General features: G+C 42.4%; 2 protein-coding genes across 2 annotated transcripts in view; both read right to left on the bottom strand.

The window, feature by feature from the left end:
* Positions 1-1,647: 1,647 nt before the first annotated feature.
* On the bottom strand, positions 1,648-9,146 carry larp7 (La ribonucleoprotein 7, transcriptional regulator). Its single transcript, XM_088990379.1, has 12 exons — positions 8,702-9,146; positions 8,536-8,636; positions 8,390-8,473; positions 8,002-8,166; positions 7,101-7,203; positions 5,900-6,202; positions 5,677-5,812; positions 5,462-5,580; positions 4,687-4,790; positions 2,343-2,502; positions 2,159-2,250; positions 1,648-2,087 (listed from the first exon to the last, which is right to left on the bottom strand). The coding sequence occupies exons 1-12, from the start codon at positions 8,886-8,888 to the stop codon at positions 2,010-2,012; spliced, it is 1,632 nt and encodes a 543-aa protein (XP_088846505.1). The 5' UTR covers positions 8,889-9,146; the 3' UTR covers positions 1,648-2,009.
* A 174-nt stretch (positions 9,147-9,320) lies between these two features.
* adamtsl3 (ADAMTS like 3) overlaps positions 9,321-14,554 on the bottom strand; it is a 67,691-nt gene continuing 62,457 nt past the window's right edge. The window contains exons 22-26 of the mRNA XM_088990378.1: positions 13,557-13,650; positions 13,291-13,486; positions 11,798-11,907; positions 11,509-11,711; positions 9,321-10,363 (exon numbers count right to left, since the gene is read on the bottom strand). Coding sequence (XP_088846504.1) covers positions 10,251-10,363; positions 11,509-11,711; positions 11,798-11,907; positions 13,291-13,486; positions 13,557-13,650 — 716 coding nt within the window. The 3' untranslated portion in view covers positions 9,321-10,250. The remainder of the gene's footprint in view (positions 10,364-11,508; positions 11,712-11,797; positions 11,908-13,290; positions 13,487-13,556; positions 13,651-14,554) is intronic.

Raw genomic sequence — 14,554 nt, 5'->3', positions numbered from 1 at the left:
TTCTTCAACCTTGTCCTGGCAGATCCAGCTGTGTGACATAGTCTCTCCAGCGTGTCCTGGGTCGTCCCCGGGGTCTTCTGCCAGTGGGACATGCCCGGGACGCTATACCAGGGAGGCGTCCCGGAGGCCTCCTAATCAGATGCCCGAGACACCTCATCTGGCTCCTCTATGTGTAGGAGAAGCGGCTTGACTCTGAGCCCCTTTCGGATGACCGAGCTTCTCACCTTATCTCACACCCTACGGAGAAAGCTCAGTTCGGCCGCTTGTATCCGGGATCCATTTCTTTCGGTCACGACCCATAGCTCGTGACCATAGATGAGGGTTGGGACGGAGATCGACTGATAAATTGAGACTCCCAGATACTCATAATGTTAAGGGGTGAATGTTACCCGTTTTCTGTTTTGTGTGTTGACTAAAACAGAATCAGAATCAGAATCAGAATACCTTTATTCGTCCCGCAATGGGGAAATTTGCAGTCCACAGCAGCAATTGAAGAGGGATGGGGTTGGGGTGGGAGTGAAAGGATAGAAAACAAGATATTCTAAGCATAACAAAATAAAAATGTCAACTGTATACTGTGCAAATGTAGATGTGCAAAAACCGTTCTATAAACAAGACTGTACATAGTGCAGAATCAAGAAATGCATTTAGATATATTGCAACAACCCATATTTACAGGTGTCCAGTTTTTTTTTTGTTTTTTTTTTCACATGTGATCATTGGGAATTGTGAAGCCTGACAGCAGTCGGTAGGAACGAGCGGCGGTACCTCTCCTTCTTGCAGCGCGGGTGTAATAGTCTCTGGCTAAAGGAGCTACCCAGAGCTGTCAGGATGGGCAGGAGGGGGTGGGAGGGGCTGTCCGTCATAGCTTTTAGTTTAGCTAGCGTCCGTCTGTTGCCCACCTCCTCTAGAGAGTCCAGCGAGCAGCCCACGACAGAACTGGCCCGCTTGACAAAGCGCTCCAGTCTTTTTCTGTCCCGGGTGGTGATGCTGCCTGACCAGCAGACAATGCCATAGTGGATGGCTGATGCCACCACAGAGTCATAGAAAACACTGGATCTCCTATCCTTTTCCTTTCTTCAAAACAGTTCTAAAATATCCCAAACGGATAGAAAATATGTTGTCTGTCTTTTCAAGTATGTTTATAACATCTCTGAAACAGTTGTTGCTGATGTCAACTGTTATTAGACTATTTTGTGTGGATTTTTAACATACGGGTAAAAATGACCCACAACACAATCAACGTGATTTTATTTTCAACATGACGGTTAAACTCCTCCAGTTGTGGCAAAATCTCCTCCCTAACGCTGAGAGGGCACTCCACCCTTTTCCCACCTTCTCAGATTTGGAGGTGCTAATTCTCATCCCAACCGCTTCACATTCGGATGTGAAACACGCAAAATGTGTGAAAATTATTTGAAGCATTGTTTACAATGATGCAGCTGGTCTGCAGATAGGAAATTATTATTTTTCTTCCATCCATTTTCCAGACCCGTTTATCACACAGGCACACAGAGACAAACAACCCTTCACTAACACTGAGGGACAATTTTTGAGTGTTCAATCAGCCTGCCATGCATGTTTTTGGAATGTGGGAGGAAACCGGAGGAACCGGGGAAAACCCATGCGGGCCCAGGGAAAATATGCAAACTCCATTATTATTATTATTATTACCGGTATTTATTTATTTTTGGATGCAAATACATACATAGAATGGCCATTATTTGTATGCATCTGAGGAGCATTGTGTTGTTATGAAGACAAATGACACAAACTATTAAAACCATAAAAATAAAAGCGAGGTCAACCAATTCTTGCTGGGTCATCCCCACGTGAAAAATTCACATTTTGTCCTCATCTCGTAATGTTCGGAGATTCATTTCTATTTCAGAATCAGAATAGTTTACATCACAAACAGAGCACAACTTGGTGCTGCAGTGCAAAAAAAACAACAAAAACCCAAAAAACAAACAAACAAACGGCTTTTCCCTTAAAAAAACATCAGTGATTCAGTCTTCTTGGAAGCGAATGTGCTTGTTGGCCTCCCTGGCGCGAGCTGTAATGATCTTCTCCGCTTTGGATAAGAGCTGAAAGGGGAAGGATTTGAACGATGAGCTTGATGTCTATCGGAAACCGTATGAAGGAGCTGCCGCCTCACCTTGTCTGTGCCGCGCTTCTTCTCCCTGGGCCGGTTAAGTTTGACCTGACGATCCACGAGGATCTTCTGCCAGTACCTCTGCTCATTGTCACCTTTAGAACGACGCCACAAGCAAAATATTTCCTTACCGCCTGTGTCGTACTTTCAGTACCTAAAAAAAATTCGATGTGTGTGTGTGGCCGACCTGATAGGATTTCTAGCTGCCAGCAGTGCGCCCTCTGCAGCTCAGCCTTGATGTTGCTGACGGCCTGCGCGTCCTCCGGGCACTTAAAGCGCACGTAGCCTTCGGCGTCGCCCTCCGACAGGTCCACGTACGCCACGGGGGATATCTTGCAGAGGGCGTCCTGTGTCGAAAAAGAAAAGCGGACAGATTAGGAAGAGACGTGGTTGATCACATTGTGTGTCATGTTAAATCTATGGCAAATCATGTCATAAAAGACAGGAAACAAATCGAGCTATTATTTCAATTTAGAAATGTACACATGTAAATAGCCATACACACACTACTAAATACAACTACTAGTGAATAGTAGTACAATGTAAACGGTTGTCAGTACATCACTTTGTCATCAAAAGCACATTTTTTTTATCACTGTCGTTTTAATTTTAAAGAAAATAACTTCTGAGAGATATCACAATGTAAAAACTATATATAAGAATTTGCATTATACACATTGTTGATTATAAAATAAAAATTTGCCACAAAAGGTTAGTTTACTCCTTTTGGTCCAAAATAGGTGATTGTGAAACAAATCCATTTTTCACTGCTGATTACTTAAAGGACAACCGACGTCTCCGGACAAGTTGTGTCCATAATTTGTAAAATGGCTTCAAAATACGCCCAGTAGAAACTGGGCGTATTTTAATAAGATTCCACCGCATATAGCTATATTTTACCTTTTAAGACTCGCGCTGAACATTCAGGAAGTCTTGTTTTTGAGTTGGTGACTAGTCCGTAAATGACGTCACAAAAGGACCGCCCCCTGACCGTAAAAAAGACGCATTGTAGCGTCTTTCCATCACGTCAATGTATTTTGCTGTACTGTTTTGTTTGAAAACCCTGTGTTACACCCAAAAGCCGCCAGCAGAGGGAGGCAAACTACATGGAGGGAATGTATCAGCCTGTGGAAACGGGCTGATTCATTCCTCACCGGGGCTGGTCGCCATTTTTCTGCCTCTTTTTGGGTGAGACATTCCCCCCGCCCGTTTGCCTGAAAATGGCCCAAATAAACTCTTTAATCGATTGCAAACATATATGCTTTGCTCATCAGGACTATTTGAATCATATTCATAACTGGATGTGGAACAAGAAAGCATATTCTCCGAATCTGAAGCCATTGTTTTTATTCACAAGCAATGCAAGACGTCTTGGCGTGACGTCATAAAATGGGGGCGGGACTTTCTGAAAATGCCCAATTCGCAGCTCAATTTTTTGCAGATTTTGGACACTTTAAGTCATTTTTATTGGTGTTTTGCATTTGACTAAAAATATCATACTGCGTGTTTTGGGTATTTTAGATGCTATAAAACGTTTTACTGGTGTCAGTTAAAAAATAAAAGTCACGTCGGTTGTCCTTTAAAAAAATAGCATAGCACAAAATGATAGCATTTTGCTTTTCTTCATCATGAAAGAGTCTACTGTCATTCTTCAGAATGTCTAATATTGCTGAGCCAGGGGTCGGGAACCTTTTTGACCAAGAGAGCCATAAAAGTAAAATCTTTAGAAATGTTTTTCAGTGAGAGCCACACACGCGCGCACACACATGCGCAATACACGCACGCACGTGCGGCCACTTTTCAACAAAATGTCAGAATGTATTATTTAAAATAACTTTGCGATAGTACTCACCATTAACATGAATGGGTTTCCGTTCCTCGTGATTGGTAAAAAAAATCCAGCCAAACGATCGGAATGAAAGTCAACTTGCCGGGTCCGTAGGCGAAGTTACTGCTAGCTAGCCTGCACACGGCTCATGAGCTTCCACACTTGCTATCTGCAATATACTTCTCGCAGAAGTATATTGATGCTAACGTTAACATGGGGCTTGTTAAAATGTCAATGACGGTGGTATTGTTTCATTGCAAATTAGAATCAGAACCTTCTCTCTCCACAAAGGCGACTCTCCGGTGCATTCAAGCTGAAGTGTATTCGTCATATTTTTTACTCGTCGGACTCATTTAAAGGGGCGTTTACCTGTTTCAACATGACGGCAAGTATCATCCAATTAAAATTGCGCTTTCCGCCAACTGCAGCCCCAACAGGATATGAACAGCGAAAAGGCGAGAATATGTATTTAGTTTTATCGGCGAGCCATATGCAATCATCAAAAGAGCCATATATGGCTTGCCAGCCATAGGTTCCCGAGCCCTGGTTTAGCAGTGAATAGATTCTCTTTTTTTTTTTTAAATATACGCATTGAAAGACTGATTTTCTTTTCTTCTTTGAAATGATCAAAAGCGTGAATCTTTTTTTTTTCTTTGAAATGGGTTTGTATGAGTGACGACATGACGGAACAAGTTCACTTTACTTTGATTATCTTCTTCTCCGGAAGCGCTTTGCTGTCTGAAATCTTTACGATGACGCCGCTGATGAACTGAGGACCTTGACTGCTCGCCTTCTTGTTCGTCTCCACTGAAAGAAACCCCGCAAAAAAATGTAAATCAAAAAAATTAACTTAGTCGCTGCCATTCCCGAATGTATTCAGGAATTGAATTGGATTTGCCATTATTAGTCTCGAAATTTACATTTCACAGCAGCAAAGTTATGAAAGGAATGAAAGTAGAAAACAAAATACATTGAAAATATAATTGACGTGGAGCTCCATTCCAGAATTTGTTCGGGTTTTGGTTTTTCTTGAAGGGGGTGCCGATAAAGCACTGGTCAGACCTCTGGCAACGTTTTCCCCTTCCACAAGGGGGCAGAATTTGCCTTTTCTCCATGTTAGCACTTTGTTACAGCTTCAGTTGTTGTTAAAGCGCTATACAAGTCAATATGTATGTATTGTATTTTGTACAGTCGCACCCATTTCGAGCTCAGATAACTCCAGAGTCATATAATTTAGGAATGAAATCTTTTTTCCCAATGAAAGAAGAGAGTCCAAGGTTACCAACGCTGTATTGAATGTTTATGTAGTCCTAAAACTCAATATTCTGTGGGTCCTGCAATTTGAGTGAAAATGACAAAAACCCTGGCATTGGAATGGACACATTTTTGCACATCATCTGGCAGTGAATGAGTTAATAATAATAATTAATAATAATCCCATTGAGTGCAAGATGTTCTGAACAAAGCACACAACTTACTATTCATGTCGGCGTCGTGCTGCTCGTCGCCATCCAGCTGTGTCATGCTCTTCTTCAGGGACGCCATGCTGCGCTTCTGCAGCCGCAAGTACTCCGCTTTGAGCTCCAACCACGCTTTCCTGTGACCGCAACAAATGTGGTAAATGTGTATTACTATTATTATTTATTTGCTTTCATCAAGCGGCGGTGGCGCAGTAGCTGTTGGGGGTTCGTACTTGGATAAAACCCGCAGCGGAATGACCTCCTCGCCGATTTTAAGTTTCTCCTTGTGTTTCTTCTTCCTTTTCCTCTTAGCTTTGCCCAGTGAGTCTTCTTGGTTTTCTTTCCCGAGTTCGCCTTCCCCAGGAGGATCTACAGAGAACATGAAATATCATTTACATTTAGCTTTGTTTTGCCACCACCCATTTCGCCCCACCAAACGCTGTCGAGTTGATTTACTGCTTTTGGATGCAACTTCATCATTCTCCCCAATCTTTCTCATTTTGGAGGGCACCGCCGCTTCCGATTCGTCCACCGCTTGTGAGCGCCTTCTCTTTTTCTCCGAGGTTTTATTCGCCGTCTTGTGACTTGCGGCATTCGAGCTTTGCTGCTGCTGTTTCTTCTTCTTCTTCTGCTGCACCGGCTGAGGCTGCTGTTGATGATCCGACGGTTGTGTGTCCATCGGCGCTACTTTGGCCTCCTCTGTTTGTGGCTTCTTTTTCTTCTTCTTTCGCTTTTTCTTCTCCTCATCCCCGCCGCCACCTGCAAGACAGAGATGGGGGGAAAAAAATTAAGAAATAAAATTCTCAGCCGTACCCAATGGCCACGGAACAGTTAAAAACATTGTTGATGCTAACGCTAAAGTCAATATGAAATCCAACTGACATGCTAACAGAAAATTGCAATGACCTAGGGGCGGGATAGTCTTTTAACAAAAAAGAAATATTCACACCCAAACACTACTTTCTTCTTTTGTGATTCTCACAATGGACTTCTATTCACTGCACTACACTGCCCCCAAGAGGCCAACATGCGCAAAAAAACGGGTCGGATAACGGACGGATGTTAATTTTACTTATTATTGTAGTACAGTAAAGTCTCGTTATATCGATATCGGATATATCGATAGTCCCGGTTATATCGATACTATTTCTATGCACGCACGGAGAAAATTACATGCAAACAGGGTCGGATATATCGATAGTCCCGGTTATATCGATATTTTTTCGGACTCCCTTGAATATCGATATAACGAGACTTTACTGTATATTGTAAATGGGTTTTCTTATTATTTTCATGTTTTTTGTTTTAGTAATATTAAAAGTTGAGCTGAAGGATTCAAGGATTCCATTTGCCAAAATTATAGGATCTGAAAATTCAAGGACATTTTTTGGCGAGTCCATCCCAAATTTCCATGATTGGGAGAGAAAAAAAATATACCAGAGAGCCAAGTCCAAAGACTTTTGAAAATGAAGAGATGACCATCATATATAGTAAAACAAATAAAAAGGAGAGAGGCTTAATCACAGTTTGAATGTGTGAAAACAGAACGCAGCACAGTGAAAATGCAAGAACTTTCAATTTCACATAAAAAAAGTCATTTCATACTCAGGGAAAAATTTAGACAGCACCAGAGAATTTTGAAGCGGGCAAATCCAACCTGAAGGCGGATTGTCTGCAGCCAGCTGAATAGGTTTCCCCTTATTTGTCTTGGGGAAAACTCCTGGCTTCCTAGGAGCGTCTTCCGGAGGGTTGTTCAGCATCTGGACAGGGAAAAGAGTAAGTTTATGCAAGTTTTCTTCACTTAAAGGACAACCGACGTCACTTTTTTGTTTCTTAACTGACATCAGAAAAACGTTTTATAGCATTTAAAATACCCAAAACACGCAGTATGATATTTTTATTCAAATGCAAAACACCAATAAAAATGACTTAGTCAAAAATTAAAAAAAAAACATAACTGGAGAATCAAAACAATGGCTTCAGATTCGGAAAATATACTTTCTTGTTACACATCCAGTTATGAATATGATTCAAATAGTTCTGAAGAGGAAAGCATACATGTTTGCAATTGATTAAAGAAGTTATTCCCTGTCATTTTGAGGCAACATTGAGGGGAAATTTCTCACCGAAAAAGAGGCACAAAATGGCGACCTCCTGTGGCCACCTCCGTTTCCACAGGCTGATAAATTCCTTATATGGCGCTTGGAAGCCCTCTTCTGGCGGCTTTTTGGTGCAACACGAGGTTTTCAGACCAAACAAGTCCAGCAAAATACATTGACGTGATGGAAGGACCGCTACAATGCATCTTTTTGTTTTTGGTCAGGGGCGTTCCTTTAGTGACATCACGTACGGACTCGTCACCCACTCAAAAACAAGACTTCCTGAATATTCAGCGCGAGTCTTAAAACGTAAAATATAGCTATATGCGGTGGAATCTTATTAAAATACGCTCAGTAGAAGTCATTTGAAGCTATTTTACAAATTATGGACACAACTTGTCCGGAGACGTCGGTTGTCCTTTAAAGTTAATCAGATGCGTATGATGAATGTACATTAACCTCAATTGCTTTATTTGCTTGGTCTGCGTTCTCGAATTCCACAAAGGCGAAGCCTTTGGAATCGCCAGTGGATTTATATCTGGGGATGCTGGCGTAAACGACACTTCCGCATTTGGAAAAGACCTTCTCGATCCAGCTGTGTGTCACATTCTTGGGCAGGAGCTCCTGATCGACACAAAGCACATTGAGTCAATAACGTCTGGTAGAAAAACAATTATGAACATGACTTATAACACTCCTCTTCTGTGTAATACTTTTGATCGAGCAAATACGTTCTTGGAATGCCGTAGGTACTCAGCTTGTGTGCAAATTGATTGTTTCACTTTTTGCCACAGGAAAGTAGACGTAATGTCGGTGGAGACTTAAGAGGATAAAAACAAAATCGTACCACATAAACTGTGCGGCTGTCCACGTCTATTGGAACGTCTCCGAGGGGGTGCTGCCGCCTCACTTTATCGCCTTCTAAATTCACCTGGAAGTTTGCCTCGTTTGCTATTCATTCAAATGCAGAGGCGGGCGTTTGCTGCACTTTACCTCCACCACAGAGGAGTTCTTCAGAGCCCTGGCGATCAGTTTTGTGTCGCTCGTCAACTTCTTCATTAGATTGAAACTCGCCACCACGGATAAATCAACATCTGAGACAGCGTGCACAAAAACAATCAGTACGCGTCCGATGAATTGTCCAATATGGGCAACTTACATCCATCGTCCGACGTGTCAATTAGGGTTTTCAGAAAGCGGTCCTTATGCAGATTGACGTCTCCGAACCAGAACTCCACTATTTTCTTCACTTCCCCCAGCAGTTGCTTCACGCGAGATCTTTTTTTCTTGTCTGTCTCTTTACTCAGAGCCCATTGGTCAATCTCGGCTTTCTTCGGCTCGCTCATCTTTTGCTTTTCGGAGACCAAATGGACCAAAACGTTAGAATGACGTAAGAATGGCGCCACAGCAGTCACTTTACAAACTGGACTACGGTGGCGTTAAAAACAAAAAGGTCCTAGCCCCCCAAACGTTAAAAAACTGTAAATTCGTATGCTAAAGGGTGCACTTTTACCAATTATTTAAAAAAATGCAATAGATAGACGCGAATAGTCGCCCAATTCTAACCAGCTGCTTTGCATGATGCGTTCCCTCAAAATGCCGTCGCAAAATATTACGTCACATGCATGCGCCACACGGTTGTGTTGGAAAAAAAACTGGGGACTGATTATAAAATAATTGTCCATTTACCACAGTCAATAATGATAACAGTAATAATAGCAACAACAATAATAGCAATAATAATAATAATAATAATAATGACGAAAGGTGACATGTCATAAAAGGAATGTGCTTCATTTTATTTCATGAAAAAAACAGGCGCGACAGATCTACGTCACCAGTAGAGGGCGGGCTCGGCATATACATGAAATTCATCCGTTATTTGGCGAATTCAATGAAAATCCAACCATTTATTGATCAACAAAACTATACACATATACACGCACGAAAATAAATAAGACAAAATACACATCTACACAACTAAATCGAATACTTGATATGTTGATGACAGTTTCCTCTCAAAATCAAACAATTACGCCTCAAGAAAATCCCAAGCATCTGTAACATGTTGCACACTTGTTTCCAAAAGTGCCAATTTGGTGAATAAATAATGAATGAAAAACATTTACTCAAAGAAAAGTTCAATAATTCAAGGAGAGACAAAATTATGCTTCAATATTGCTGTTTTTCAGCATTATGCTGAGTTGTCGATCACGCCAGACCAAAAGTAGAATGAAAAGACGACAACATGCAGGCATGTTACAACTAAATGTGCAAAAGCATAAAAAAGTGGTTAAACTAGACATCTAGACATACAGTATACCTTTGAAAAATCCCCAAGCAAATATATATATAAAAATTTTACAAAAAAATCAACAAGTCATGTTTTTAACAGACTAGTTGAGTTTTGAGTGCAAAATACGTTCCCCTTCATTTCCTCCCATTGTTAATTTGCTTCAGTCACGAGTGCAACATTCAGTTCAAACTCCCACCCGATTGAATTTGTTAATTCAAATCTCAGATTGGAGTTTCCCCTCCCTACCCAAAACGCCTTTGAAAAATGTCTTTCAATTCCTTTCCAGTGGTTACCACATCACATCACTCCTGAAAACGTCCATCGTGTGATATGTCCCTCCATTCAGTCAATTCCTGCGGCATCACAGGCGAGAAGTGGAGGTCCTCGATGTCATCTGAAATTTCCCCGTCCATCAGGTATTGAGACACGAGTGACAGCAGCGACTCTTAAACTGCGCCAGCGTGCACAGCTCCAACTGCCGCACCTTCTCGCAGTATCTGGTGCTGTCGCGACACTCTCCGGCAGCTACGGTTATCAAAACATTAGTGTACAACTTCAAAAATGCTTAAATGTGAAAAAGCTGAAGCTGTCAGAAATCAAATTTTTGTCATATGCTCTGAAATGTTGGTAATAATAATACATTTCATTTATAAGCGCCTTTCAAAACTCTCAAGGTAACTTTACAGTCACAGGATAAGTTTTTCTGTGGGTGAGCAGCGGCAGCCACACGCACTCAACCCGAAAGTAACTCGAACAGATAGAAAGCTTGTGTGTTCTACATACTTGGCAATAAAGATGATTCTGAACAGCTTATCCAGTCTTTTGGGGCTTTCCAAAATTGTATTGTACTTTGTTTTTCTACTTCTTTCTTTTCTTTCCTCTTCCTTTCATAACTTTGCTGCTGTGAAATGTAAATTTCTTTACTAGGAGACTAATAAAGGTAAATCCAATCCAATCCCCAAATTATTTGGTAAATTCGATCAAATTCCAAATTGCTTTACTTGACGGGCATAATTGTAGTTGGATTCCAAACTGCATGACAAGTGGCATAATTATATTTTAGATTCCCAGAAACATACACATTCCAAATACTGTACACTGTAGCTACAAATAAGTATTTATTTTTGCCACAGGGCGGCCCGGTAGTCGAGTGGTGGGCACACCGGCTTCACAGTGCAGAGGTCGCTGGGTTCGCGTCCCGGTTCGGCCTCCCTGTGTGGAGTTTGCATGTTCTCCCCGGGCCCGCATGGGTTTTCTCCGGGTACTCCGGTTTCCTCCCACACTCCAAAAACATGCATGGCAGGCAGATTGACCGCTCCAAATTGTTCCTAGGTGTGAGAGTGATTGTTGTACGTCTTTGTGTGCCCTGCGATTGGCTGGCAACCAATTCAGGGTGTGTCCCGCCTCGTGCCTGAAGACAGCTGAGATAGGCTCCAGCACCCCCCGCGACCCTAACGAGGAATAAGCGGTATGGAAAATCGATGGATGGATGGATTTTTGCCATAATCCCAAATTTTGGTCAGATTTAAAAATGACCCAAAAATATCACTTGAATGAAAAATGATGGTATTTTTGATCGTGCACACTTATTTCAAAATGTGAAATTTTCAGACGTTAAGTGATTTTGACCTTGAACTGTGCTGGAATACGTTTATGTTGGAACGGCTCACCTTTGCCACAGGACACCTTATTGCAGCGCTGCCAGCTGGCGGGACGACGTCTCTGCATGCAGTTTCCACCGGGTCGATGCACGCACATCACTCGACGCGACTGGAAGCCATGTCGGCCGCAGGTGGCGGTGCACTGTGTCCATGGTCCGACTCGCCACCGTGAGGCGCAGGCGTCCGCTGAGCAATTCCTCGTGGTGCTCGGCCTTGGATAAGGAAGGAAGACATTTGGGTCACAAAGCTACACCCCGTCGGGGGTAAGGTCTTTTTTTGTCAGAGTGGTGATATTTACCGGGGGCGTCCACTGCACATCCTGGAGGGGACTTCGGTGCGATTTGTGTCTCGGCAATAAACATAGCGGTGTTGTTTGGCTAAAGTTGGAACCATGCATTGACCACTACACTGTAAAATTGAAAAAGAACATGTTGTCAGAGAGCATCGACAATAAATATAAAATAACAAGGAAGCAAACCGAACTGCCTCTATCAGTGAACAAATTTTGTATAACGTTCAAGGAAAAACCCCATTGCATTAAGTAGACATTTTTTTCAGCAGCTAAAATCCAAGCAACAAGTATATTCCGCAAAAACGATTGACCATGAATAGGCGTGGCATCACTAAGTTTTTCTGTGAAATTCATGTTTGTAAACTACTGACTATCAGATGCCCGTAGATCAGTGGTTCTGTCCCGTGCGAGTTGACAGCTGGGGCGGGGCCGCAGTTCCCGACCTCCGCCAGCTGCTGTCAATCCCTTAATCACAGACACTGGGACATTTAAACGAGTCACTGTCATCTCACCAGTGCCGGATGATTACTACGCCTCGCCTGTGTCTTGGACTTTACCAGCGCATGCCCGAGGTGATTATTGGCTGCGATCGCGTACATTTGTTGCTTTCCGGGATTGTGAGCTTTTACACCCCCGCGTGCTATTTTATTTTGCTTAGCTTGATGGGCTGGGCAGATCGCCCCCGTCAGCCTACTTGCTGTACCCCTTTTTGCTTATTATTTCGGGTCTGTGGAATCATCGGACCCGTGCCTTTTGTTGTAATAAAACCAGTCAGCTAGTCAGCAGTCAGCTAGTCCTGTCACGCTCGGAACGTGACAGGTTCTGAACCTGGGTTTGATCAAACCCCAGGGGTTCTGTGAATCGCTCTCAGGGGTTCGACTGAGTCTCTGCCATGTCAAAACTTTGGACTCAAAAGGCCAATTTCGCGCTCTGCCATGTTTTGTTCTTCGCCTTCTTTTCCTTTCTTCTTCCTTTCATAACTTTGCTGTTGTGAATTGTGTATTTTCTCAACTGCGAGTCGAATAAAGGTTAATCTAATCTAATCTAATCTAATCCAATCTAATCTAATTAAATCTACCAGTAATATAATCTAATGTAATCTAATATGATCAAATGTTATCTAATCTAATCTACTATTATAATAATTTAATATAATATAATTTAATATACCGGTAATCTAATCTAATCTAATCTAATCTAATCTAATCTAATCTAATCCTAATCAAGTCTAATCTATTTTATACTTTACCTATTTGTATGGATTTTTTTCTGTTTTCAATAAATATGTTTGCAAAATAATAATAATAATATATCTATATATATATATATATATATATATATGGCCAGAGATGTTGGCGTTTAATCACTTTCGATTGAGATTACAGTTTTTTAGTAGAAGATTATGACCCTTGGTGCCAATAAGGTCAAAAAGATGCGTTTCAGTAACAATCAATTATCCATGACTTGATATGATGATGAGCGAACACTGGCACATTTACCAATCCCCAAGCACTCGTAGCCCAAGTAGCGCACGGCATAGCATTACACATCCTGGTGTCAGATGGTCTCCGTCCAGCCCCGAGACAACTGTGGTGGTCCACCTCCTCTGAGTCACCCATCACACAGCGCACTCGCCTGGTCTGGGTGCCGCCGCCGCAGCTGGCTGAGCACGGCACCCAATGATCCACGCGCCAACTACTCGAAATGAGTTTTGTGAGTCTGTGATTTGGAAATGGATGAAAATTGGTGCACGGTAGATGCCGACCTGTGCCCAGGTGACTCGATGCTGCTGTTCCTCCCATCAAGGCAAAACGGGCCGAGGGCTCCGTCACCTTGGATGCAGTTTTTTCCTCCGCTTTCTGAAAACACGATGGGGGCGTAATTACAGAAGGGAAAGAAAAACACTTGTCCCTCAACAGCCCCCATATCCTTTACAACTCGGAGCATAGCGGCTTATCTGCCTTGAACCCCCAACCCAAACCCCCGGAAGACATGTAATTGTTGTCGTATGAGTGAGAAAAGCGCCAGAATGTGAAAAAAGCAGCGGCGCCGTCACTTTGATCGGAATCCAGAAGAGATTGCGAGTGGTCACGCTTGGAAGGGAAGTGGGACAGTACGGGCCATGAAGAGACTTCTGCTGATGGCACGCAACACACATTCCCCACCACTGACTCAGCCAGACCGGTCGCTGCTTCATGACCCAGCGTGAAAAAGATTTGTGGAGGCTCTGCTCAAACTGTGTGTGCATGTGTGAGAGAGTGAAAAGAGTGTGACTTCCCAGAAACTCCGAGCTTGAACCGGAAAAGTAGACACATCTCGACCACCTGAAAAAAAATGTACATCATTGTCCCTTTTACGGAGGCTCGGTCCTCAGGTTGGTTCAGCACAAAAAAAGGGAACCATTCCAGAAAAATGTATCGATGGAAAAAAAATTCGTGCTCGTCGAACAAAAAGCTCCATGAGGATTTTTGACTTCTATTTTAACCAATATACTGTAGCATAGGTGTCCAAGTCAAGGCCCAAGGGCCAAATCTGGCCCGCCACATCATTTTATTCAGCCCGCAAAAGCAGATCAAACATGTGAAATGCCATGATGCTTGCCGAAGTCCGAACCGAAATTTCAAATTGTCCCATCTAAACCACAATAACAGTCATTATTTTTTACTTCAAATTTGAACGCTAGTTATTCATTAATTTGTTATGCACTCTGTATGTCATATGTTGAGAGGATTAAACATTCTAATGGTTTCGCCAAATTCATAA

The sequence above is a fragment of the Hippocampus bargibanti genome, linkage group LG02 (assembly GCF_051943395.1).
Source record: "Hippocampus bargibanti isolate YZ-2025 linkage group LG02, ASM5194339v1, whole genome shotgun sequence".
Lineage (NCBI taxonomy): Eukaryota > Metazoa > Chordata > Actinopteri > Syngnathiformes > Syngnathidae > Hippocampus > Hippocampus bargibanti.
This window is presented reverse-complemented; position numbering and strand designations above follow the sequence as displayed.